The sequence below is a fragment of the Spermophilus citellus genome, assembly GCF_964194105.1.
Source record: "Spermophilus citellus genome assembly, chromosome: X".
Lineage (NCBI taxonomy): Eukaryota > Metazoa > Chordata > Mammalia > Rodentia > Sciuridae > Spermophilus > Spermophilus citellus.
Window position 1 is genome coordinate 120,878,858 of NC_138190.1, and position 27,230 is coordinate 120,906,087.

The 27,230-nt window shown below is 32.7% G+C and overlaps 1 protein-coding gene across 10 annotated transcripts in view; it reads left to right on the forward strand.

Moving 5' to 3' along the window:
• The window catches only part of STAG2 (STAG2 cohesin complex component), a 133,846-nt gene that overhangs the window by 80,305 nt on the left and 26,311 nt on the right, over positions 1–27,230 (forward strand). For 9 of the 10 annotated variants that reach the window (XM_081277584.1, XM_081277581.1, XM_081277579.1 and 6 more), the window contains 18 exons: positions 1,364–1,440; positions 3,482–3,686; positions 5,547–5,698; positions 7,183–7,256; positions 8,502–8,625; positions 9,074–9,172; positions 9,268–9,347; positions 11,839–11,946; positions 14,627–14,738; positions 17,671–17,788; positions 18,199–18,302; positions 19,678–19,770; positions 19,895–19,984; positions 20,637–20,840; positions 22,770–22,840; positions 23,165–23,252; positions 23,354–23,434; positions 25,463–25,555. In XM_081277584.1, the coding sequence (XP_081133710.1) occupies positions 1,364–1,440; positions 3,482–3,686; positions 5,547–5,698; positions 7,183–7,256; positions 8,502–8,625; positions 9,074–9,172; positions 9,268–9,347; positions 11,839–11,946; positions 14,627–14,738; positions 17,671–17,788; positions 18,199–18,302; positions 19,678–19,770; positions 19,895–19,984; positions 20,637–20,840; positions 22,770–22,840; positions 23,165–23,252; positions 23,354–23,434; positions 25,463–25,555 (1,973 nt within the window). The remainder of the gene's footprint in view (positions 1–1,363; positions 1,441–3,481; positions 3,687–5,546; positions 5,699–7,182; positions 7,257–8,501; positions 8,626–9,073; positions 9,173–9,267; positions 9,348–11,838; positions 11,947–14,626; positions 14,739–17,670; positions 17,789–18,198; positions 18,303–19,677; positions 19,771–19,894; positions 19,985–20,636; positions 20,841–22,769; positions 22,841–23,164; positions 23,253–23,353; positions 23,435–25,462; positions 25,556–27,230) is intronic. The other variant, XM_081277588.1, reaches the window with a different exon arrangement.

A 27,230-nucleotide genomic window follows, 5' to 3' on the forward strand; every position in this document is an offset into this window, starting at 1 on the left:
AGCATGCTGTAGGTGAATAACCTCAAAAAAAGTTTTTTTTCCTGTTAGCTTTAGTGTCCTTATATGAAATAGAGGTCATGTTTTACATCTGTGTATATATACATATTTGATCTACATATGTTGACCCTTTCTTCCTCTTCCTTTGATAAGTTGAAAATTCTGAAGGTTTGTTAAATTTTTTAATGAAAGAATTTTCATTTTCATTTCTGTTTTAAAAAACAGTTCTTAATTCTCTAACACAGTTTTCCCTTCACTTCTGTCTGAGCATCGTGTTTCTTGACATTACCATTCATTAGAGCATTTATTGTGTACTATTTTGAAATTAATTTTCTTTATCTTTTATTCTTTATTTTTCACATCCAATTAGATTACAGGGTTCCAGATGGGTGTGTCTTAAAATTTAACTATTTACACTTATTTATAGCTCATTTCAAGGATATTAGGATGTAATGGCTTTACACATATGACTTAAGTGAACTCTACCTATTACCTTTTCCCCTATCATCTTCAGTTTCATCCTCTAGGGTTTTCTCCTAGTGCTGGGAATGGAATCTAGGGAATCCTGTATGCTAGGTGAGCCCTCTTAACACTGAGCTGCATCCCATGTTCTTGTCCTCGAGGTTTTAAATGTTACCCTTGATTCTGCCTCACCCTTGATTACATATGATTTGTGTTAATAGGGGCAAAGCTAGTACAGAAAGCCTTCTGTATCCACAGGTTTTGTATCTGTAAATAAATTTTTTTAAATATATGAAAAATATTGTACTGCACAACAATATAGTATAATATATTGTTATACTATATTATAAGTAATAAGTACATGTGCAGTGCAACGTATAAAAATATTGAATTGCACATGTACTTATTCCCTAAACAATATAGTATTATAATTATTTGCATAGCATTTACATTGCATTAGATATTATAAGTCATCTAGGGATGATTGAAAATATATAGGAAGATATGCCTAGATTATATGCAAACACTATGCCATTTTGTGTAAGGAACTTGAGCAGCTGAGGATTTGGTATACTGGGAGAGTGGTCTTGACAACTACTCCTCATGGATACAGAGGGGCAACTGTATAAATATTATAGTATGAGTAAAGTAAGACAGGTAAAATAGCTAGACTGATTGTACTAGTAAGAAAGGTACTTGTCAGAAGTGTGGGGCTGTTTTCTTATATATGTTAATAGTATTTATTGGTGCTTTATTCATAGGTTTCAGTATCATACTAAAGTTGGAATGAAAAAGTATGCTTTTATTGTGTGACCATATACTTCTTAGTGTTAGAGACTGATTTAGAAGTATTCTTTTTTTTTCATTATGCCATGTATTAATTTCTGACACTTGCAAATTCCAGGAGTTGTTACAGCAGAAATGTTTAGACATATGCAGAACTCTGAGATAATTCGAAAAATGACTGAAGAATTTGATGAGGTAACATCTTACTTTAAATGTTTTGATAATTTTATACATGTTGATCTTGACTTATTTTCTATATTAATGTTGTTGATATGAGCATTGGCATTAAGCAAGTGATGGCTATGTGACTTTCAACAAGTTACCTTAGCAGTTTCATCATCTGTAAAATGGGGCTAATGGTTTTCTTAAGGCTGTTAAAAAATGGAATTGAGTAATGTTTGAAAATTGCATAGCATTTTATAATTCTTGCCACATAGCAAGAATTTAATAAATAGTAGTTATTATTCTTGTAAGAAAATGAAGAATTTAGGGGACGAGCATAATGTTTTTTGTTTTTGTATTGGAGATTGAGTCCAGGAATGCTTTAATACAGAGCTACATTCCCAGCCTTTTTTTATTTTTTGAAACAAGTTATCACTAAATTGCTTAGGTTCTTGCTAAGTTACATCCTCTGACTTGTGATCCTCCTGCCTCAGACTCCCAAGCTGCTGGGATTAAAGGCATGTGCCACCATGCCCTGTAAGAAAAATAATCTTGAACATAACATATTCTTGGAATATTGTAAAGGGAAGATTTGGTCAATATTGGATAAACCAGGTAGCTTAGACTAAGAACAATACAGATTGTTTTATTGTTTAAAAACTCCTTTATGTTTAAACTATGTATAATAAGAACAATAAAAAATAATTTAGACTTGTTCATTATCACAGTGATCTCTTTAAATATTGTTATACCAATAAATGCATTTGTAGATTTGCTAGAATTTAAGTTGCTTCAGGGCAGGGATTTTTGTTTTCTTCACAGATCAGTTCCAGTACCTGTAGTATTTATGATTTGAAAACGTTTTCACTAGCAATTTTCCCATTAAAAAATCATGTTTTATTTAGTCAGCTTCTTTCTTGCTCTCCATAAAGAAGGAGCTTTTTAAAACTATCATTCTAAAAGATAAGACAATTTTGTAAAATGACTTTGATGAACACTATTATTAGTTTCCAGTAGTTAAGAAGAAATTATGAATAACTTTTTTTTTTTCGCTGTACTGGTGATTTAACTTGTTATCCTCCTGCCTCAGCCTACCAAGTTGCTGGGAATAGGAGTGCACCACCATGCCTATCAAACGTCAGTGTACTTTAGAGATACATGCATACATCTGTTTAGTGCTACACAGTTGACAGTAGCCAAGTTATTGAATCAGTGTAGGTATCCATCAACAGATGAATGGATAAAGAAAATGTTGGAGTGTGTTTGTGTGTCTCTCTGTGTGTGTACACACAAAGTTGTTTAGTTCGACCATAAATAAGAATGAAATTAGCTGGGTGCAGTGGCTCAGGAGGCTGAAGTAAGAGGGTCATGAATTCAAAACCAGCCTCAGCAAAAGCAAGGTGCTAAGCAACTCAATGAGACCCTGTCTCTAAATAAGTATGAAAGAGGGCTGTGGGATGTGATTCAGTGGTTGAGTGCATCTAAGTTTAATCCTCAGTACCAAAGGAAAAAAAAAGAAGAAAAATGAAATTGTGTCATTTATCAGAAAGTGTATTGAACTGGGGACCACAATATCAAGTGAAATAAGTCAGACTTAGAAAAGTATTGTATATTTTCTTTGCTGTGAGGTAGCTAGAAGGGAAAAAAACGGGATAAACGGGGATGCCATGAAAGAAGGAGGGTGACCATTAGTGTATAGGGAAGCTATCAGGAAGTGAGATTGACACTTGAATCCATTTAAAAATATAATTTTGTTTTTGCTTCAACAAAATTTAATAAATATCTGTGCCTATAAGAGGAATGTTTGCTGTGATAAAGGAGGATATTTTTAACCTCAGTAATTGGTAATATAATTTCATTGGTGAAAGTGAATTCAGAATACCGGTTTTGTTCTCAAAGGCAGAAGTGTTCAAAAGTACTTGTACCTTTGCATATTATTCTCTTGCTTGCTTTGAGGACTTAGTGGAGAAGTTTAGATAAATGAGTCTTCATGTTTTTGCCCAGTATATTTCAAAAAAAGTGAAATCTTTTCATGCATTTTAAATGAAATTGCTGTTTAAACTCTTTGTTTTAGGATAGTGGAGATTATCCACTTACCATGGCTGGTCCTCAGTGGAAGAAGTTCAAATCCAGTTTTTGTGAATTCATCGGTGTACTAGTAAGGCAATGTCAATATAGTATCATATATGATGAGTACATGATGGATACAGTCATTTCACTTCTTACAGGATTGTCTGACTCACAAGTCAGAGCATTTCGACATACAAGCACCCTGGCAGGTCAGTATTTTGAAGTATTTTCTGTGTATTGCCTTAGTTTAGAGATGAAAAAGATTAATAATCTTATTAAAGGGAAAGGAAATGATAGTGACATGAATTAATTTTATTTATTAAGTGATCAATAAGAGAATAGTCTCTCCAAATTGCCCCCTATGAATTACTCTGAATAGATTAGTACTTTCAGTTTTGATCTTTAAAGGTATTTTATAGCTAATGTATAGTGATTTCTTGTGGTAAGAAGAAACTTGAGGTACTTCTTACTTGTGGTAAGAAGTAACTTGCCTGGTTACTATGCCACAGCATGGAAAAATTATTAAATGGATATGTGTTGGGCTCTGTTGATAGCACATTTGGGGAGAGTGTTATAGTCATTTTGGATACGTAGCCCTGTTGACCTTATCATTTGTCTCTGGTATGTGTAACCCCACCAGGTAGCATAGCACCCCTATTGAACAATGCATATTCTTTGAATCATACTACAAAAACGGATGTTTCCTCGTGTTTCTGGGTAACAATAAGCCAGGTCAAATACTTTGATCTTTAAATTTTAGTTCAAGGAGTTACATTTTTGCATCTCAAATAGTTAAGTGTAGAATAGTGATATTTGGTTTCATGTGAATAAAATCCTATAGTTTCTCCTTTGTACTAAAGGTAAAATTGCTGATATACTGTTATTAAATATATGCTTTTTTATTTGAGTTTGAATAAATCAAATAAGCCTTAGTAATTTTGTTTTATCTTCAAAAACTTTTCTCAGTCTATTTTTTTCTTTATAATATTTTTTCAAAGAATTAAAGCTATTAAGGATGTATTTCTGTATGTCCTGTTATTAAAAATAAAATGTGTATAATTTCCTATAGAGTTTTGTTTTTGTTTTTAGATTTGAGGTCACAAAATATGAATATGGTTATCGTGCTTTAGGGTGTATTCAATGTCAAGAATGTAATGGCTAAAGTAAATTAAAGCAAGTATGATGAATAATTTTAGATCTGAGTGACAATACTGGTTTGCTGAGGTTGTGAAATAGTTTATAGCATAAAATTGGAAACTCCCTTTGGAAAGCCAATAGCCACAAATGAAGATAGTTTTGCTGCTATATCATGCAATTTGTCAAATGTGAGAAATAGTCTGGAGTGAGCTTAAAAAGGCATAAATTGATCAGATCTTTCAGGTTTTAGTAATAAGAGTGGAATCTGGAGAAAACTTTATGAGTAAGTATATATTCAGTGACATTGAAAATTTTTGTTATTTTACATAGATCTCTGTATAATTTCATCATTGTCTTTGTGGTGATATGTAATGGAGTAAAAGTAATCAAAACAAATATTGATAAAACTCTTGTAACATTTTTGTGCTATGTAATATGTAATAAAGCAATCAGTCTACCTTTGGTTACTGAGATAGCTAAATGACTTCTATAAGAACTAAAATTTATTTAAAACGATCTCTGAAAAAAAGATCATTGTAGGGCATGTAATATAAAATAAGGGACTTAAGCATAGTCTGGAGTCAGATTATATTGCTTTGAATCCTGGATTAAGTATTTATATGAACTGTATAATCTGAAGCAAGTTTGTTAATCTCTTTGTACTTCAGTTTCCTTAGCCCTTACCTTTGAGGGAAGTTAGGAGGATTAGGATATAATCCATGAAAAATACTTGGCATAATAAGCAATTTACAGACATATAGTAGGTATTCCATACAGTCTTAGCTGTTGATTTATTGTTGTTGTCATTTGTAGCAGCTGTATTTTTCCTTTCTGTCAGATGCAGAGCATCCCATCTCTGCCTAATTTGATCTTAAATTGTACATTTTTGCATCTGTTAGACTAATTTCAACATTTTACCCTTTTCAAAATAGCTATGAAGTTGATGACAGCTTTGGTAAATGTGGCATTAAATCTTAGCATCAATATGGATAATACACAAAGACAATATGAGGCAGAACGGAATAAAATGATTGGAAAACGAGCCAATGAGAGGCTAGAACTCCTGCTACAAAAGCGAAAAGAGGTAAATATTTAAATTGAGTATTAGACTATTAATGTGTGACCAGTTTGGTCACCATTAATTATTATTTGCTTAGTCTCAGATAATTTGTTTGAAAGATTTATATATTTCCTTCCTTACTTATTTTGGTACTAGGGATTGAACCCAGGGCCTTGTGCCTGCTAATAAGCATGTACTTTAACTGTTGAGATATATTGCTCCAATCCCATGAAAGATTTAATTTTAAATAGCATTTCAAATTGTTTATGCATCTAAAAGTTTTGTTGAATATTCATACTAATAATACTTTGTTGTTTATTTTCAATCTGTGTGGACTAGTATTGTTTTATTAAATAATAAGGTAATCTGGGTCAGTCTGGAAAGCCTTAGTGTAGTGTTCATGTTTACTGTGATAGTCTCTCTCCTACCATCCTCAGATTGTGTCAGGGTGATATGAGGTTTCACAATTACGTGGAATCACTTCGAAAAATTACTTACAAGCTATTTATTAGCATCTGAACTGAATCACTATTTTTTGTACAATGGGAGATACTTTTAACATTGCCCACCAAATTCAGCTTTGAATAAGAAAAAACATTTTTTAAGCCTTGTGCTAAATCATAAGTAATTTTTTTTTTTTTTTTTGTACTGGGGATTGAACCCAGGTGCTCTTTACTACTGCGTCATATCCCTAGCCTTTTTCTTTTTTACCAATGAGCCACATCCGTAGCCTGGTCTTTTCTTTTTAATTTTATTTCACTACATTGCTGAGACTGGCCTTGAACTTGTGATGCTCCTGCCTCAGCCTCCTGAGTTACTGGAATTACAGGTGTATACCACCACTAGTCCTTTACTTTTTTCCCCTAGCCAATCCTATCTTAACTGTGAAACCAAATTGAAAATGTATGTTAGTAGATCAGATAGCCAAAATTTGATATGTTCTCTGATTGTTTTAGGTTATCTTTTCCCTCAAAAATTTATTAGTGATTAAGATTTTAGCCTCCTTATTTTAACCTAATACCTTTTGGTTTTTGAGCAGGTGCTAGTTAACATGATGCTTCTTTTTCAGACTCTAAAGATGAATGAAAAATTGTTATTATTTTATACTGACATATACATTACATTGTACATGATAGGTAATAATAGGTAACTGCATAACAGTTCTTTATCAGCTTCTTTATACAATGGAAATTTGTGAGCATTAGAAAAAAATTATCTAGCAGCCAAATATTACAAGTCAAAGTCAAATGTTTTCGGAATCAAGGGACCTTAATTACCTGTTATAGCCTTCTTCTTCTTCTTCTTCTTCTTCTTCTTCTTCTTCTTCTTCTTCTTCTTCTTCTTCTTCTTCTTTTTTGTGTGTGTGGTTTCATTTGTTTAATAGAATAAAAATTCAATAAAATCACCAAAATATTGGAGAAATCTGCATTACTTGGTAGTTCTAACGACTTTTAGATGTACTTTTGGTTGTCTTCTATAACTGAAGAGAGCTAATGTGTTCTTTGTAGCTTCAGGAAAATCAAGATGAAATAGAAAATATGATGAATGCAATATTTAAAGGAGTGTTTGTACATAGATATCGGTAAGTCCAGACTGTTTTTAATAAGTAACACTGTTATTTTTATTCTTTAAGATTGGCTACTTAGTGATTTAGGCAGTAAGAATTAGTGGAAAAAGTATTATACTAAGATCAATGTAGGAATCTAAGCTCCATCACTGAGTCATTCTGGGCAAATGATTTAATGCCTGTGAACTCTATGTTTCCCATTTTAATAATGGGATAATGATGTGCTTGACTTACAGCTGCCTAGCAAGTGGAAGCTACTGCTATTATTAGGAGTCAGGGTACAAAATACTTAATTGCTTTTGGATGAACTGTGTTAATAGAGACTGCACATGCTGACTTCTGACTCTGTTCTCTTACATTTGAATACCAGTGGGAAAATTTGAGTAGATTAAAACAAGATTTTTTTTTCCTATTTTGAATTAGCAGAGGAATGAAATAGGTGATCTTACACAATTTCTCCTCATAATGCACTCAAGTTATTCATTTCCTTACCTTGGCAATTAGTGAATGAGCTTAATGCTTGCCTTGTAATGTCCCCATGTTCACACTTGCCTTTTATTTTTGTGGTCACCATTACTTAGTCTGTTTCCTCTACCCACTCATGCTTAAGAGATTCTTGCACTTTTCCTAAGACATCCTTTTATTGTGTTATTTCTCTGCCTTCAGTTTCTTTCCAGTACCTACATGATGGATTTTAAGTCTTTTAGTCTGAGCCATGCATGGTGACATACACCTTTAGTCTTAGCTGCTTATGATCTTGAGGCAGGACAATTACTTGAGTCCAGGAGGCCAAGACCCAGCCTGGGAAACATAGTGAAACTCCATCTCAAAAAAAGAAAGAGAAAGAATAGTCACAGGCTAAAATCATTTATTCTGTTATTTAAATCCAAATTGAGCTTGTTCTCAATGTATGTGTGACTAATTTTCACCTGAGAAATTACAGCCTAGCTAGACTAGTGTGCCTGCTATCTTCTGAATACACTAAGCCAAACAGGTGTGAGCGAAGACTAGGATATGGTACTGTGTAAAAAGTGAGGGTGGAATTTTGTTTGTAGTTGTTTTTAATTTTAAATATTTAGGTGTTCCTAATTCTGCCTTGCCAACTAGACTGACAACTAGTTCTGCTTTTTAAATCCCCTCTAATACTTAAGATGGTGGTATATTTATTTAGTAGATTCTAAATACTGGGCATCTCTTGAATAAGCCGTAAGTTTTATGGTATAGCAGCACTGATGATGTATCATTTTTCCTTCCATATAGGGATGCAATAGCTGAAATCCGAGCTATATGCATTGAAGAGATTGGCATTTGGATGAAGATGTACAGTGATGCTTTTCTTAATGACAGTTATTTAAAATACGTTGGTTGGACTATGCATGATAAGGTAAGATGTGCCCTATAGACTGCTCATCTGTATATAAGCATTGCTATCTGCACATTTCGTTTGTGAGTTATTTGCATATGTATACCTTGGGCCACATTCCTATAAGCCACACTACTTTATTCTTTCATATGCTGTATGAAAACTTGGTCTCTATTACATAAAGCCCCCTAGGTTTTTTGAATCCTGGCCACTGATTTAATCTTCAATGTTGAATTATTTTTTGTGCTGAAATATTACTAGTCTGTAGTTGGTGATGGTAAGAAACAATATCCTATATTCATTAACTATTTAATCTAAAACATATGTACTGATTTTTATGTTTACATTATCTAAGATCAGTTTCTGATGAAATGCTATTGAACTTTTAAAGTGGAACACATCACATAGGTACTTAATATTCGGGTTGGAAATTTAGACTTTGAATGTATTTTCTCTTTGTTTCTTTTAGCAAGGTGAAGTAAGGCTCAAATGTCTTACTGCTCTACAAGGGCTTTATTATAACAAAGAGCTTAATTCCAAACTGGAGCTATTTACCAGTCGGTTTAAGGTCAGTATTAAGTATTTTAAAAATTACTTAAAATTTGAAAGTGTTTTTCTTTCTCTTTTAAAAATATTTTAATATTTTTTTTTTTTGCTTTTTAGGATAGAATTGTGTCTATGACCCTTGACAAAGAATATGATGTTGCAGTACAAGCAATAAAATTACTCACTCTTGTTTTACAGTAAGTATGTGTTTGTCATATATTACTAAAGTACAGATATTGAAATAATACACTAGAGTACTTGTTTCAAATGCATCTAGATCTACATTTTATTAGCTTAAATTGTGTGGTTTTATAGCTTTGAAATTTATTTTATTATTAACTGTTTTTTGAGGAGGGGTTTCACTGTGTTGCCCAGGCTGGTCTTGATCTCCAGGGCTCAAGTGATTATTCTGTCTTAGCCTTCCAAGTAGCTGGGACTAAAGGCATGTGGCACTGCACCTGGCTAGAAATTTAATTTCCTCATGTAAAGTTGAGAAAACAAAGCAAAAAGGACCTCTGAAATTCTAACTGAGCTAGGAATTCAAGAGTTCCCATTCTCTAGGTTTATTTGCTTCCTATTTAACTAGTTTTGATGCTCTTGGAAAAAAATATGTCAAAGTATTTGCATATGCTTTTTCTTTTGGTCACATTTTCAGAGTATCAGCATTTACTGAATCTTAATAGAAGATGTTTTTATCTACTGGTAAACAGTCTGAATTGAACATATTATATGTTAATATGTTATAGTATTACCATTTAAAAATATTTTAGAATAGAAAACTTACCATTTTGACCATTTTAAAATACAAGGTACATGTGGGCAAAGCATTAGCATCAAATGTGTCAGTTTCTGCAAATCACAATCCCAGAAATCCAAGAAGAAACAAGTCAAAAGTTATGGATCAGATCATTGACTGAAAGGAAATACAAATAGAAATATGTGAAAAGAAGTCCAACCATTTAAAGATATGTACATTAAATGAGAACTTTTTTAAAAATCTTTTTGCTAGAGGAAGGTAAAAAATGTTGTTGAGGCTTTATAGAAATAGGTCCTAGTGCATCATTGAAGGGAGCATTAACCAGTTTAAACACCTTGAAGAAAAACTTGACAGTTATGTTTCAAAACTTAAAATGGCCACATTCTCTAATACATCATTGTTTTGTGATAGTATAATTTCTAAAACAATTGAGGTGTTAATAGAGGAAGAATTAAATTATAATATTTGATAACAGCTAATATAAGCACTTTTAGTGCATTGTATGATTTAATACAATAGCCCTGTGGTAGTGGTCATTTATTCCTATTTATGTGAAATGGGTCTCATTGCAGAAACTACAAAGAAGCTGTTGTAGATATATTGACTTTTTTTTTTTTTTTAAGATTTCACTTGTGTGTGGGGTGTTTGGAGCAGTCCTGACTATTGCTTTTTGTGGGGGGTGGGGTGTACTGGCGATTGAACTTAGGGACACTCAACTGCTGAGCTACATCCCCAGCCCTATTTTGTATTTTATTTAGAGACAGGGTCTGAGTTGCTTAGCAGCTCACCATTGCTGAAGCTGACTTTGAACTCAAGATTCTCCTGCCTTAGCCTCCTGAGCCGCTGGGATTATAGGCATATGCCACCTCATCAGACTCTATTGCATTTTTCTTTAATGTTTAGTTGGATTTAAAAGTTAAAAATTTGTTATAAAATTATTAAAAGTCTCCTAGAATAAGCAAACTGATTGTACTGTATGTATTTCTATAGCTTCTTTCTGTATGTCTCTGCAGCATGTTACAAACATCTTTTCTTATTGTTGATTTTTGTTTTCCAGCCATGTATATATCTAATAACTGAACTTTGCAACAAACATACCTTTTCAAAAAGTTAAAGTGAATGATTACTGCAGATTTACAATACTTTAACTGGTTTGATTCAATGTCTTTTTATTTTAAGACAGAAGTAGTTTTTCTCACAATAGTTCAGTATTATACATAGAAGAATTAAAATCAAATTGTTTTGAACCTTGAATTTGAACAGCTGACTTTCTTTTTTCTCAAAAAGATGTTTGTTAGAAATCAGACTTCTCTCAGCCTTTACTATAGGGGAAAACCAAAAAGTAAGAATAGAAAGGAATATATTCTTCAACTGTCTTATGTTTTTAGACTTCTCTCTCTGATGGTAGTCTTATGATTTTTAATTTACATATAATGGTAAAAACCTAGGTTGTTTACCTCATATTACCCTAGAAGCATATTGAGGAGGGAAAGCAGTGCCGGCAGCCAGGATCTCAAATGTCTCCAAAGGGAAGACCCCAACAATTTTTACCTTGGGATACTATGATTTATGGGCCCTTAAAATGACTGTAATTTACCAAGAATATTTTGTTAAGCTTATTTTGTTCTTTAAAAATAAATTCAGGAAAATGAGCACTATATTTTAGTGAGATTTTTTTCCTGCATTATAGTTGGAATTAAAATTCTTTGGACTAGGCACAGTGGTGCATGCATGTAATCCCAGCACCTCAAGAGGCTGAGAGGCAAGAGGATTGGTAGTTCAAAGCCAGCCTGAGCATCATATAAGTTTGATTTTTTAAAAAAAAATTTTAACACAAACTTGTAAATTGCAAGTGAATGGATTTTTGCATTGTTATTATGCTTAGAATTATGATATTACTAAGAAATGTGTTACTACTTATTGTTTTTTAGGAGTAGTGAAGAAGTTCTTACTGCAGAAGACTGTGAAAATGTCTATCATCTGGTTTATTCAGCTCACCGGCCAGTAGCAGTAGCAGCTGGAGAATTTCTCTACAAAAAGTAAACTTATATTTATGTAATTCATGTTCTGAAGTATGCTTTTGTAACAATAATTTGTTGTGATATATATATACACACACACACACACATATATATTTAGAAGTTAATGTAGATCAAATTGAAACTTTAATACTTTAATATTTTTTTTTAAATGTTTATATTTTTTAAATTTATTTGAGGGCTAGGGTTGTGGCTCGTGGTAGAGTGCTTGCCTAGTATGTGTGAGGTACTAGGTTTGATCCTCAGCACCATATAAAAATAAATAAAGGTATTGTGTCCATCTACAACTAAAAATGTGCTTTAAAAATTGCTTTTGATTTTTTTTTCTCTCCCTCCCTCTTCCCTCTCCTTTTCTCTTTTCCCTCCTTTCTTCTTTCCTTACTTTCTTCCATTCAGGATTGGTCCCAGGGATGCTTTACCACTGAGCTACAACCCCAGTCCTTTTTTATTAATTTTGATAAAGGTCTAATTAAATTGTCCAGGCTAACCCTGAACTTGTGATCCTCCTGTCTCAGCCTCCCAGGTCACTGAGATTAAAGTCATGCACCACCTTGCTTTGATTCCTTTAAGTTACATCTTTAAAGGGAAGTGTACCCGTAACTTTTAGTGGGTAAACTTTTCCATGTGAGGGATTGAACTCTGCCTCAAGCATGCTAGACAAATTCTCTACCACTGAACTTATATTCCCCCAACCCCCTAATGGATATTCTTTAGTTTTACTTAACTGTATTAATAAAGACTGGCTTCTTCCTAATTATTTACTCATATTATCACCTACTTTAGCTTCCAAACAGTATTTAGTATTAACCTAACTTTTCCTTTGCTTGAGGAAATCTTAAATGTTGTACTTCAATTACTAAATATAGTTTGAGGTAAGGCTCCCAAGAATCTTGTGGTCTCTTTAATGATGTTCTTTATCATTTCAGATTAGGTAGTATAAATAGTAGTGTGACTATGTGATCATAGCAAATGTTATATAATGGGGCTTTTGAAGAGAACATTTTGAACTATACAGACTAATTTTTTTTGTAAGATTTTTTATTAAAATGCCTATTTGGGGTGCAGCATTTATTAGAAAGAATAGTTAGTATAAAATATCCACTGTACAATTTTCTTTAATTGTTATCTAGTGTTCTATTTTGTTGTTTCAGAGGAGAAACAGCCACAGTATCCATAGAAAAAGGCCACTTAGTTGGGATAATGTCGTAAAAAGAATAGAAGGAAATAATACATTCAGGTTTAAAGAAAAATGTATATCTTTGGGGGTGGGGTGTACCAGGGATTGAACTCGGGCACTCCACCATTGAGCCACATCCCCAGCCCTGTTTTGTATTTCATTTAGAGACAGGATCTCACTGAATTGCTTAGGGCCTTGCTAAGTTGCTGAGGCTGGCTTTGAACTTGCCATCTTTCTGCCTCAGCCTCTGGATCTGCTGGGATTACAGGCGTGTGCCACTGCACCTGGCTATATCATATATTTTTGTGCCTAAATTTTTAGGTTAGTCATTGTATTCCTTTCTTTTTAATTAAATTTTTGTGATGCTGTGTTAGGCCCAGACCCTTGAGCCTACCACTTAACTTTGCTCCCAGTTCAGTGCGTGCGTTCCTTCCTTCCTTCCTTCCTTCCTTCCTTCCTTCCTTCCTTCCTTCCTTCCTTTGAAATGTTATTGGTTCTTAGTTATATATGATAGTAGAATCGATTTTGATACAGTTAAACACGCAATGGAACATATCTTATTCTAATTCAGACCCCAGTACCTCTCCTTCCCCTTCCCTCTCCCCATCCCCCACCACCTGCTGCCTTCTAAGGAAACAGTTGGACAAAGTGCCATAAGGTTGTTTTTTTTTAAATATATATTTTAGTTGTAGATGAACACAATGCCTTTATTTTGTTTAGTTTTTTATGTGGTGCTAGGGAATGAACCTAGTGTCTCATACATGCTAAATAAGTGCTCTACCACTGAACCACAACCCCAGCCCATAACTTTTTAAAAACATTTAAAAAAATTTTTAGTTGTAGATGGATACAATACCCTTATTTTATTTATTTATGTGGTGCAGAAGATCAAACCCAGTGCCCCGCGCATGTGAGGCAAGCCCTCTATCACTGAGCCTTAATCTTAGTCCGCCATAAGGTTTTTGAAATCAAATAATTTATAACAGTATAATTAACTTGAGAAGCTAGTTTAAAAAGAGTGGAATGAAAAAGGTTTATAGTGATTATTTGCTTGAGTTTTTGATGTTGGACAATATCGTGCCTACCCAGCTCCCCAAAATTCCTTTGTTAGATGCTCTAGTATGGAATCCAGTTAATATTTTTTAAAAATATTTTTTGTAGTTGTAAATGGACAGAATGCCTTTGTTTTATTTGTTTATTTTTATGTGGTGCTGAGGATCGAACCCAGTGTCTCACACATGCTAGGCAAGTGCTCTGCTGCTGAGCTACAGCCCCAGGCTGGAATCCAGTTAATGTTTTTGAATAGCAAATGTGTTTTGTTGTTGTTTTGTATTAGTTGTAGACGGACATAATGCCTTCATTTTATTTATTTATTTTTATGCAGTGCTGAGGATCAAACTCAGTGCCTTACAAATTCTAGGCAAACACTCTACCACTGAGCTATACCCCAACCCCTGTTTTTTTGTTTTGAAATGAGTATTTTATCATTGTTGTTGTTTGTAGGCTCTTCAGTCGTAGAGATCCAGAGGAGGATGGAATGATGAAAAGAAGAGGAAGACAAGGCCCAAATGCCAATCTTGTTAAGACATTGGTATTTTTCTTTCTGGAAAGTGAGGTAAGTTTATATTATCCATGTTCATATTTGAACATATTTATGTTCAGAGAATTTTTCAGAAGGCATTAAAATTATATACTTTTTTCTTGGTACTGGGAATTGAACTCTGGGGTACTCAACCACTGAGCCACATCCCCAGCTGTATTTTGTATTTTATTTAGAGACAGGGTCTCACTGAGTTGCTTAGTGCCTCACTAAGTTGCTGAGGCTGGCTTTGAACTAGTGTTTCTCCTGTCTCAGCCTCTCAAACTACTGGGATTATGGTGTGCCTGGCTAAATTTATATACTTACTAAATATTCCATGTAATAATTAATTTTTACTATAACAGAGATCTCCATAACCTTTTATACTGTGGGTTTAATCCAGGCATACTTTACCACTAAGCTATGTCCCCTTGATTTTTTAAATTTTTTAGTTCTCAATGGATCTTTATTTTATTTATTTATATGCAGTGCTGAGAATGGAACCCAGTGCCTTGCACATGCTAGGCAGGCGCTCCACCACTGAGCGACCACCCCAGCCCCTGGTCTTGAACTTTTGATCCTCCTGTCTCAGTCTCCTGAGTTTCTGGGATTACAGGTGTGCACCACCATGCCTGGCTTACACAAACTTTTAGAAAAATAGTTTTATTTTTAGTAAGATGTTCAAATAATAGGATTTATATGGAACATAAATTTTTGAGTAAAAAAGTTGTGATTATCAGTTAACCACCTCTGCTTGCTATTTGTGTAACATTCATTTGGTTATTTAGTCTTTCTGAGCTTCAGTTTCCTAATAAAAAGGTAGTTAATAATCTCTCAGTTAACATTGAGATAATCCATATAAAGCACAGTCCTAGCACATTGTAAGTTCTCGAATGTTGATACTTGATATTAATAATATTGTAGATTTGGGTTTACATCAGTCTATCTTAATTTTTGGTGTTCATGTAATGAATTGTGTAGTTTTATGGCCTTTTAATATTCTAGTTGTTTCTGCATATAGATGGTATTTAAATATTGACAACTTTGCTAAATATACATACTTTAGTAATGTTAAAGTAGATTTTTTTCAGATTTTCTACAACATGTAGTCAGATCACATGCAAAGATAATTTTGCTGCTTCCTTTCCAACATCTTTTCCATTTTTCTTTTTTTTTTTTTGCCTTAATGAATTGGCTAAGACCTCTAATAGTATATTAAGGAAATGTGTTAAGGATAGAAATCTTTGAATTGTTTCTGCTTTTATTGGGAAGATATCCACTATTGAAACATAATTATGTTGTATGTTATAGGTATTATGCAGATATTTATTATGAATTTGAGGGTGTTTCCTTTTATCCCTTTTGTTGCTGAGAGCTTCTAGCATGAATGGATATTGGATTCCGTAAAGTGCCTTTTTTGCATCCTTTGAGATGATTGTTTTACTATTTTGTTATATTGAATGATGTTTTTCAGTGTTGAACCAACCTTGCATTCTCATAGTAAACCCTGCTTGTTCATGATTCTTTTTATATATTGGTGTTTTCAGTTTGGCTGTGTTTGAGAATATTTCCAGTATGTTCCTGAAAGATAGTGGTCTATAATTTTTTGAAAATTTATATTCTTGATATATTTTGGTATCACAATTATGCTCGGTCCCTCAAATGATTTGGAAAGCCATAGGGTCTTTTGTGCTCCACAGATGGAAGAGAATTATAATGCTTATCGGACTATTCCCTAAAGACCTTAAAAGAGCGTACTACAGGGATACTGCTACATTGATGTTCATAGCAGCACAATTCACAATAGCTAGACTGTGAAACTGCCCTAGATGCCCTTCAATAGATGAATGGATAAAAAAATGTGGCATTTATACACAATGGAGTATTACTCTGCACTAAAAAATGACAAAATCATGGCATTTGCAGGGAAATGGATGGCATTAGAGCAGATTATGCTAAGTGAAGCTAGCCAATCCCTAAAAAACAAATGCCAAATGTCTTCTTTGATATCAGCAGGGAGGAAGAGCATGAGAAGAAGATTAACATTAAACAGGGACGAGATGTGGGAGGGAAAGGGAGAGAGAAGGGAAATTGCATGGAAATGGAAGGAGACCCTCATTGTTACACAAAATTACATACAAGAGGAAGAGAGGGGAAAGAGAAAAAAAACAAGGGAGAGAAATGAATTACAGTAGATGGGGTAGAGAGAGAAGATGGGAGGGGAGAAGAGGGGAGGGGGATAGTAGAGGATAGGAAAGGCAACAGAATACAACAGACACTAGTATGGCAATATGTAAAAACGTGGATGTATAACTGATGTGATTCTGCAATCTGTATATGGGGGAAAAATGGGAGTTCATAACCCACTTGAATCAAATGTATGAAATATGTCAAGAACTATGTAATGTTTTGAATGGCTAATAATAAAAAATAAAATAAAATTTAGTTGTAGATGGAAAAAAATAAACCAATCAATAAATGCAAAAAATATAAATAAATTGAATTGAAAAGTGAAACAATTTGTTTTGAATAACCATTATCACTCCCATTTAGTGAAAAATCATAATGTATTTAAGAATTGAGAGGAGTTAACAGATGTAATATTAATTGGTCAAAATACGCAATAAGTATAGTTTTTTTCTTTTTTTTCCCAGTGCTGAGTATTGAACCCAAGGCTTCATGCATGTTAGGCAAGACCTTGTACTACTGAGCTACACTCCCAGTGCACATTCTCTTTTTAAAAAATAGTTTTCTTTTTAATGTTTGTAAAAATGTTTAATCATGTTACCTGACAATGTTAATTTATACATAGCAAGCTATGGCAGATTCTTCTCTGTTCTTTCTTTTGACCTCAAAAAAATAAATTGCTATTTGAGAGTTTGTGCATGGTGCCACAAAGCTTCCGTTCTTTGGAGTTAAGGCTAGTATGCTATTTGTCTAAGAACACGTTGCTCTTTTTTAATTTTAGTTACATGAGCATGCAGCATACCTTGTGGATAGCATGTGGGACTGTGCTACTGAGCTGCTGAAAGACTGGGAATGTATGAATAGCTTGTTGCTAGAGGAGCCACTCAGTGGAGAGGAAGGTAAGGATATTTAATTATGGTATTTTTGTTGTCTAGACAGTATTGAAAATAGATCTTACTCATTCCATTTCTTTTAGTTTGTTAGTGTTAGAATAATCGATAGAATAGCCTACCTTGTGCATAATTTTATTTTCATATATGTGAATATTAAGCTGTGTTGCAAGATGTAATTGATGTCAATATTTATAATTTTTTGTGTCTGAGTTCATGTTTTGTTTGCTCAGAGATTTCACGTGTTGAGGGATTTGGGAAGGTTTAACTTGTCTTGATCTTTTCTGTGATAAGTAACTGGATTTTCTTTTGTATATTAGGTCAGATTTTGTTCATAGGCAGAAGAAACTGTTACGTAAGTTACAAGTGGCATATAGGAATAAGTAGGTTAACTTCTTATTCTTTTTCTTTTTCTTTAGCTCTAACAGATAGACAGGAGAGTGCTTTGATTGAAATAATGCTTTGTACTATTAGACAAGCAGCTGAATGTCATCCTCCTGTAGGAAGAGGGACAGGAAAAAGGGTATGCTAATGTATTTTCAATATTCAAAACTGCATTTCTCTTTTCAGTATCTTTTTAAAAATTCCTATTTTGTCCATGGAACAAAAATTCATGATTCTTACCTTTTATTTTTCAGATGACGTTACGTGTGTGTGTGTGTGTGTGTGTGTGTGTGTGTGTGTCTTGTCTGTCTGTCTCCAAACTACGTTTTAAACCATTAGCAATTTTACAAGTTCAAATTTTTTATGTAAGAAACTTAGTTTCTATGCTGGGGCTCAGTGGTAGAGTGCTTGCCTGGTACATGTGAGGTACAGGATTCGATAGATATTGTCTATGCCTACAACTAAAAAAATATTTTAAAAAAGGATAATTAGTTACTACCTGAGATACTGTGATTGACAGTCATGTTTTCACAACTGAATGTACTGTACCATTTTAAAAGGTGCATTTGTATGTTTTAGTTTAATTATTAATTAAAAACAAGAAATTCCTATTTCTTGAGATAAAATTATAATGCATTAGTGCAAAGTGTATTTGCAATTTATACCAATAATTCTGCGGGCTTTCAAACTTTAACCATGAGGCACAAAAATACATTTCTACATTGTAAAATACTACACATAAATGTCTGTCTTTGTGTGTGTGTGTGTGTGTGTGTGTGTGTGTGTGTGTGTTGCTAGGGATTGAACCCAGGGCCTTGTACATGTGAGGTGAGCACTCTACCAACTGAGCTATATCCCCAGCCCAAACATGTGTATTTGTGTATAACAAAAACAGAATTTCTTGAAATTATACTGAAATATTCTATGTATTTATATATTTATTATTTTAATCAATTTATTTATTGTTGTTGCTATCATTATTATTTTGGTGTCAGGGATTGAACCAAGGCCTTCTTCATGCTAGGCAAGTACTTTTCATAGTGCTAGACCCCTAGCACTCTGTTTTATAGAAATTAGTTTTATTTGTAAATTACTTGTATCAGCTTACTATTTTGAATTCATTACCTGTGTGTCATGACCCAAAAGCTAGAAAAAGCTGAAATGATGTACAGTCTCATTATTATATAAGCTCCTATAGTAGATCTCTTTTTGTTAACTAATCTTTATTCCATCTAAAGGCAGTGTTGGTTAGTCTACTGGGTTATTGATTTTCCCTGTAAGACTACTCAATTATTTTTTAAAAATATTTTCAGGTTGTTTTTTCCTTTTTTAAATATAATGAGTAAGTTATTCTCTTTTGTATCACTTTTAGGGTTAAAGTTTTGTAGCAGTCACTTGTATGTCTATCATTTAAAATATAGTTTTATTGCTTATTTTGTACGTTTTAATTAAAATTTGAGCTCAACAGTTAGTGAGCTTAGAAAGTATTTATAAAAGACTTTGTATTATTTTAGGTGTTGACAGCAAAGGAAAAGAAGACCCAGTTGGATGATAGGACAAAAATCACTGAACTTTTTGCAGTGGCCCTTCCTCAGTTATTAGCAAAAGTAAGTTTGTATTAATATCATAGTGTTATTATGAAATCACATTTTCTTAAAGTGTCTCAGAGTATTAGAATATTCACCTAGCATTATTTTGAGGTTTTTAACATGATCTTTTTTTATTTCAAAGTATTCTGTAGATGCTGAAAAAGTGACTAACTTGTTGCAGCTGCCTCAGTACTTTGATTTGGAAATATATACCACTGGACGATTAGAAAAGGTAAAGTGTTTTCTCTGTATAAAAAATCCTGTAGAGAAAATTTTAGTTCATCTTAATCATGCTGTTTGTTTATATTTTTTGAATATTTTTTTAATAATACAAAAGCAAGCCTATGTCTTACATGTCTTCTATATATTAGACTGACTAATTACTCTTTGAGAATGGTGCTAAGGAGATTTTCCTTTGCTTCATGTTCATAGCTTTATCTTCGTTCTTATATATTACATGGCTTTATCACTGATCATTTATGGAGATTTGCCATGGGTAATTGGATAATAATATCAAAGGAGCTAATATTCATCAAGCAGTTTTAATATCTTCCAGGAACTATAGGAAGCTCTTTATATGTAGTAACATTCTCATCCAAGTCCTAAGAGATAGGTAATATTATTCCCATCAAATTTGAGAAAGTAAGTATGAGCATATTAGTGTATTTACTTATCATGACTAGAAAAACACCTTAAAATGTATGTCCTATGTTATAACATTACTATATTTGAATACTTTCACTATTGTGGTATAGTTGTATAGTCACTTTATGCCTATTGTGTATACCTTAGTAGGCATTGCACACATTGGGCATGTGTTCTACTGCTAAGTTATGCTTCCAGACTTATATCTTAATTTTAATGAAAACAATTTTTTTTTGCAGCATTTGGATGCCTTATTGCGCCAGATAAGAAATATTGTAGAGAAGCACACAGATACAGATGTTTTGGAAGCATGTTCTAAAACTTACCATGCACTCTGTAATGAAGAGTTCACAATCTTCAACAGAGTAGATATTTCAAGAAGTCAACTGATAGATGAATTGGCAGATAAATTTAACCGGCTTCTTGAAGATTTTCTGCAAGAGGTACATCCTATAAGTATTTTGTCAGTTGGGCTCTTTCTCTCCAGCAACCTAATTACTCACCCAAATATTCTTCCTGGTGGTAGTGTAGCAGTATGTTGAAAAGATGTTCAGGCCTTTTAATTTTGTGCCTTATCAGGCTACTATTACCCTTCCACCAAAATAAGAAAGTGATAAAAATCTGTGATTTGGAGAAAGTGGAAGACAAACTTGCATCTTTTCCTTTTGTTTTAAATCAGTGATCTGTTTGGTTACCTGGTTTTAGTTGAATAAAAGGCCATTAGGCAGCTAGGTGTTTATGAAACAGAAAAATAGACTAAGACCAGGTAGTTCAAAATGCAGGGGATTTCTTAGTGTTTTGGTGGTGATGGTGACAGAGGCCTATATGGTCTTTGATATTGTAGGGCTTTAATTAATCACTGCTGTAACAACTCTTACTTTTGGAGTTTCCTGTGTTTTTCTGTTGTGTTTCCAAAGAGGTATTTAGTGCACTGACACTCAAGTATACTTGTAATTTATTGGTTTTTTTTCCTTGAAATATATATTCACATTTGTATTTATTTAATTTACTCAAATAAAGTAGAAAGTCCTAATTGTTAATGCCTTTAGCCTTTTCCATTTCACTTTAATAAGACTAGTTGTGATTAATGCCGGAAAAATCATATGGACTTTGTAATATCCAGGGTTTGGGGTTTTTTTTTTTTTTTTTTGGTAATTTCCTGTATTCTTATTTAATCAAACTATTTAGATTTGTGTGTGTGTGTGTGTGTATGTGTAACATTGTAGGCTTATTACATTTTGCTAGTTGGAGAATGTGCAAGTATGTTAATGTATAATAATCACTTTCTTAGTTCAGAATTTCAGTGGCTGAACTCTGGACTTGATATAATTAAGATTAAGACAAGTTAATTTAAAACCAAACAATAGTTTAGTTGCAACTTGTTGAAAAACTGAAGTTTAAAAACAGGTCCATATGTTTTTGAGAGACCTGAAATAGAATATAGTAGATTCAGTAGTGTTTACATAATTTTATGTTTCATGTAGTAAGGCTCATAAAACTTTCCAAAACTTTGGTTACCCTGTCTTGGAAACTATATTAACAAATGTTGGTATCTAGAAAGAACTAGCATATATAGTATATATATTCAGAGGGTTGTCCCCCATTTATTTGTGATTGGTCTGATGTAGCTTTCTCAAACACCATGTTTAGTATACCTAGGTTTTACTTATTAGGTGTTGTCCTTTATGATCTCTTGCTTATCATCTTCTGTATTTTTATTTGTTGGCTGAGTATATTTAATACTGTGAAGTAGTAGATATCTTCATAGTTTTATGTCAACATTACTTAATGGAAAAATGGAAGAAGAATGTTATTCCTTTTTCTGCTCTAATGATCATAGTGTTCCAGTGATAATAACCTTGTGTTGACACAGTACCCCTGCCATTATAGCCTTAAATTTGCCCAGATCTAGGTATTAAATGATGAGGGTAATTTGTGGTTTTTATTTTTATTGTTATTTTTTAATTTTTTTTAAAGAGAGAGTGAGAGAGGAGAGAGAGAGAGAGAGAGAGAGAATTTTTTTTTTTAATATTTATTTTTTAGTTCTCGGCGGACACAACATCTTTGTTGGTATGTGGTGCTGAGGATCGAACCCGGGCCGCACGCATGCCAGTCGAACGCGCTACCGCTTGAGCCACATCCCCAGCCCTTTTAATTTTTTTTTGATGTTAGTGGACCTTTATTTTATTCAGTTATTTATATGTGGTGCTGAGAATCAAAGCCAATGCCTCACACATGCTGGGCAAGTACTCTACCATTGAGCCAAAACCCCAGCCCCTTATTATTTTTTTTAAAGGTGGTATCACTACTTTGATACTATAGGATTTATTTTTTCACTTTGATACTTCTTAATATATAATTCATATTCATAGGGGGAAGAGCCTGATGAAGATGATGCATATCAGGTATTGTCAACATTGAAGAGGATTACTGCTTTTCATAAGTAAGTTGAATCTTTAAGTTTATTTTTTTTTATTGGTAAGTTTATTATTTCTTTAAACTGTAGCAAAATCAACTTGCATGTTTTGTAAGTAAAATTTCAAATTATTTGCTAGACTGCTTTGCAGAAGAAAGTCATGTTTGCAATGGGATATGACTGAAAAATTATCTAACACTTCTTTAAAAAGTACACCTTTATTTTTTGTTGTAGGAGCATGTTAAAATATTTTCTGTATTTACTTTTGTAGCATTAGGTAATACTCAATTCCATAACAGTTGTGATTAGTCTTTGTTTTTTAATATAATTTAATTCTGTCTTTTTTTGCAGTGCCCATGATCTTTCAAAGTGGGATTTGTTTGCTTGTAATTACAAACTCTTGAAAACCGGAATTGAAAATGGAGATATGCCTGAGCAGGTTCTTATTTATTTACAAGATACATACTTAATTTTGAGAATGAAGGCTTATGACTTTTAAGTTTTACCTGTATTCTGTTGGTTCTTTTTTTTTTTTTACAGATTGTTATTCATGCACTTCAGTGTACACACTATGTAATCCTCTGGCAGCTTGCTAAGATTACGGAAAGTAGCTCTACAAAGGTTTGTGGTGGTTCAACAGTGTTTTTATTAGATTAAGTATCATTCCTGAATGATGCTTAATTTTCAGCAAACTTACACCTTTAATAAGGCTAGTTATCTCAACTAAATCTTGTTTATTTCTTTTCTGCTATGTATGAATGTTTATCTTTAAAAAGCCATTCTGTTTCTAATTTGATGTATACCTAATGAGAGATTATTAAATATTGTTTGTTTCAAGGTATGATTTTTAATTAAAATAAATGTTCACATGTGATGGTAGCATAATTTATGAATTCTCATTATTGATGAGTATATGTAGAAAGATAATATTTTTTAAGTAATGACCAAGAACCTTTGAGAGGAACAGATAAGGCTATTGGATTATATAAATTAAAGATGATAAGCCAGCTTCCCTGGATTGTCTTATGCTTTTGTTTTATTTTGGTATCACCTTATTCATGTAAAAGATATCACTAATGATATTCCAAATTCATGAAAAATTAGTTTATGATTGAGGATAATGTACCAGATATTAGGTCATAAAGCTTTTAAAACTTTACCCATAGGCAATCAATGGTGTGTCTAGTAATTGAACTACTAACCAGGGCCACATTTTCCATTTGTAAGCTGAAACCTTAAATATTGTACTCATAGTCGACGATGGGGCCTTACATATTATTTGGGCTCATTTCTTTAAACATTAAGCAGTTTCTGGGAGTTATATATTTAGTTGTTAATAGATATTTCCTTTAAAAAGGAATCCTCTTGATAGTGATAATTTTCTTTTTTGCTTAAATCCACACAGTAATGTGAAATGCTTAGTTTCTTCATGTATTTAAGATGCTATTATATCACGAGTGGATTTTTATTCTTGAAAAACAAATATAGTATTAGTGTACTTTTGGTCAAATACCTGGGAAAAGTCTATTTAGTTAGATATCAAATTTATAGTGGATAGTAATCATATTAGTATATATTTGATTTCTTTTACATATAGTAAAAGTTAAAAATTAAAATGGAAAAGAGACAGTTCCTTTGAGTAGAGGAAAAGGGTGAGTAGAAAATTATTTATGATGAAGACTGGTGGAGTTTTCACCAAGTGTGATCTCCAAGTTAAATCTATTTCAACTTTATTATATAAACCAAATAAGTACTGATATTCTGTGATTTGGCATGCAGTATCAGAAGATGGACCAAAGGTTGTAACTGAAATAAGTTAATGCAGTCTATCTATATAGAATAATTTTATATTTTAAGTGAACTGCCAAATGTTTAGAAATATTGAAAACATAAGAATAAGATTCAACTTTTTAGCTGTATGTTTAAGAGACATCTTAAAGTTTATGATAATACCACAGAACTGATTTTTACCCCCTCTGAGTTTAAAAAAAATGGAAAATGCCATCCCTTTTTAAAGATTTTTTTTCCTCATTTTGTATTGATGCATTATAGTTGTACATACTGATAGGATTTGTTATTATATATTCACACAATATACATCCCTTAAAAATTTTTTTTTAGTTGTAGTTGGACAAAATACCTTTATTTTATTTATTTTTATGTGGTGCCGATGATTGAACCCAGTGCCTCACATGTGCTAGACGAGTGCTCTACCACTAAGCCAAAACCCCAGCCCACAGTGCCATCCCTTTTTAAAAACTATTTTCTTCCATTCATGTGTTGGCCACTCTTCAATTAATAAAGTGAACATGGAGCTTACATTTTTATTCTTTTTAAGTATCCTGAGATGGTGGCTTTATTATAGGTAACTATATGTAATTATGTAAATTTCCCATTCTAAAGGACCCAGACCACTTAGGATATTATCCATTAATATTATTCATACTTTTAAGGTTGGAATTTGGTGAGATTTCTAAGAAAAATGATACATTTTTTCCCTTCTATTAAAGCTATAAAGTAGAAATTTTCATCAGTTCACAAGTAGAGTTAATGCATGTGGTAATATTTTGTGTGATTTTAAATAGTTTAACAAAATACATGAATTGTTTACACAATGTTTCAAAAATGTTTGTGTTAAATTTTTTCAAGGAGGACTTACTGCGTTTAAAGAAACAGATGAGGGTATTTTGTCAGATATGTCAGCATTACCTAACCAACGTAAATACTACTGTTAAGGAACAGGTTAGTATTTGCTATACATCTTTCTTAGACAACCTTTATACAATCTGAAATAATGTAAAAAACTTAAGTAATACTAAGATTAACCAAAGTAGAACTATCTAGAGTCTTCTTGAGTATACCATGCCTTTAAAAAGCAGATTAATTTTGAGCTTGCAACTAATAAAATTGAGTTATTAATGTTTACATGGAGTTTATAATTGCATTATAGATTACCTTCATATGGCAGTTGCTCTATGATGTTTCTTTATGGCACATGGTAAACACTCATTTATATAAATTATAGGTGTATGAAATTATAGAAATAATTCTTGAAAACAACAAGTTTAACAAGTTTCCCTCATAGAGGAAAAGTCCATTAGGTTTTGTCATCCCTGAGAATATCAGATGTTGATATTTTTATGCCCATCCTGACATCAGTGTGGTCATTGTCTGAAAATAAAAAAATTTTTAAATATATATATATATATTTTTTTTCTTAGATGTTATTGAACTTTTATTTTATTCATTTATTTATATGTAGAGCTGAGAATCGAACCCAGTGCCTCACACATGCTAGGCAAGCGTTCTGCCACTGAGCCACATCCCTAGCCCTAAAATAAAAATTTTTAATTGCAATACCTTTCTTCCCAGTATTTCCTTCTCACCCTGTGCCTTCATGGTTTCATTACCTCCAGCCTTCTCAACTCTGGAAATAGACCTCGTTTGATCTTAGGTCTAAGATCATGTTTATTTTTAATTCCCTAATAGGATAAAACTTCATTGAGAACGTGCTTTTTTTCTTTTTTCTTTTTTTGGTACTAGGAAATTAACTCGGGCGCTGGACCACTGAAGCATATCTCCAGCCCTATTTTGTATTTTATTTAGAGACAGGGTCTCATTGCGTTGCTTAGTACCTCACTTTTGCTGAGGTTGGCTTTGAGCTCATGATCCTCCTGCCTCAGCCTCCCAAGCTGCATGCCTCCCAAGCTGCATGCCCTGAAGGCACATGCTTTTTAAAATATTTTATTAGATAAATGTTTCATAAATGTTTCTTAAGAACTATTAATATTTTTAAACAAAATACTTTATTAACTGAAATATCCTACCATGTGTAAATTACTACTGTAGTAGTAAGATGACAAGATACTGAATGAAGGGGTAAAAGCTTAAAGAAAAATTAAATGTGGTTAATTTCAATAAAATAAAATATTAATATCTGCTTTGTGCCCTGTATTATAACTTGTCTTTCCATCTGTAGTCTTAATTTAAAATGCATTTGCTAGTTGACTTTGTGACCCAGAAGTTCTGTTTTCCCTTTCCCAACATATAATTTTTTTGCAGTTACATTTTGAGTAATTTTACCAGTGTTTGATTTCATTTGGCAGAATTTTTATTAAGTTCCTTGATATAACTCATCCTTTGTTTATTAAATGATACTCTTAGAATTATCTGATGTGTAATACCTCCTTATATACTTTGTAGTTAATCCCCTTTGCATGTGAACAACGAGTGCTTTAATTTGTCATAGCCATTTTTATCTTTATTCTAGTACTCATTTCCTTAATATGTTATTTTCTCCCATAAAACATAAATTGATACCAAGTATATTTCATAGTTGAAAATGAATACCCTTAAGCATCTTAGTATAGTATAGAGTATAGGCGATAAAAACCTTAGGTTAAGTCCTGACTCTTTG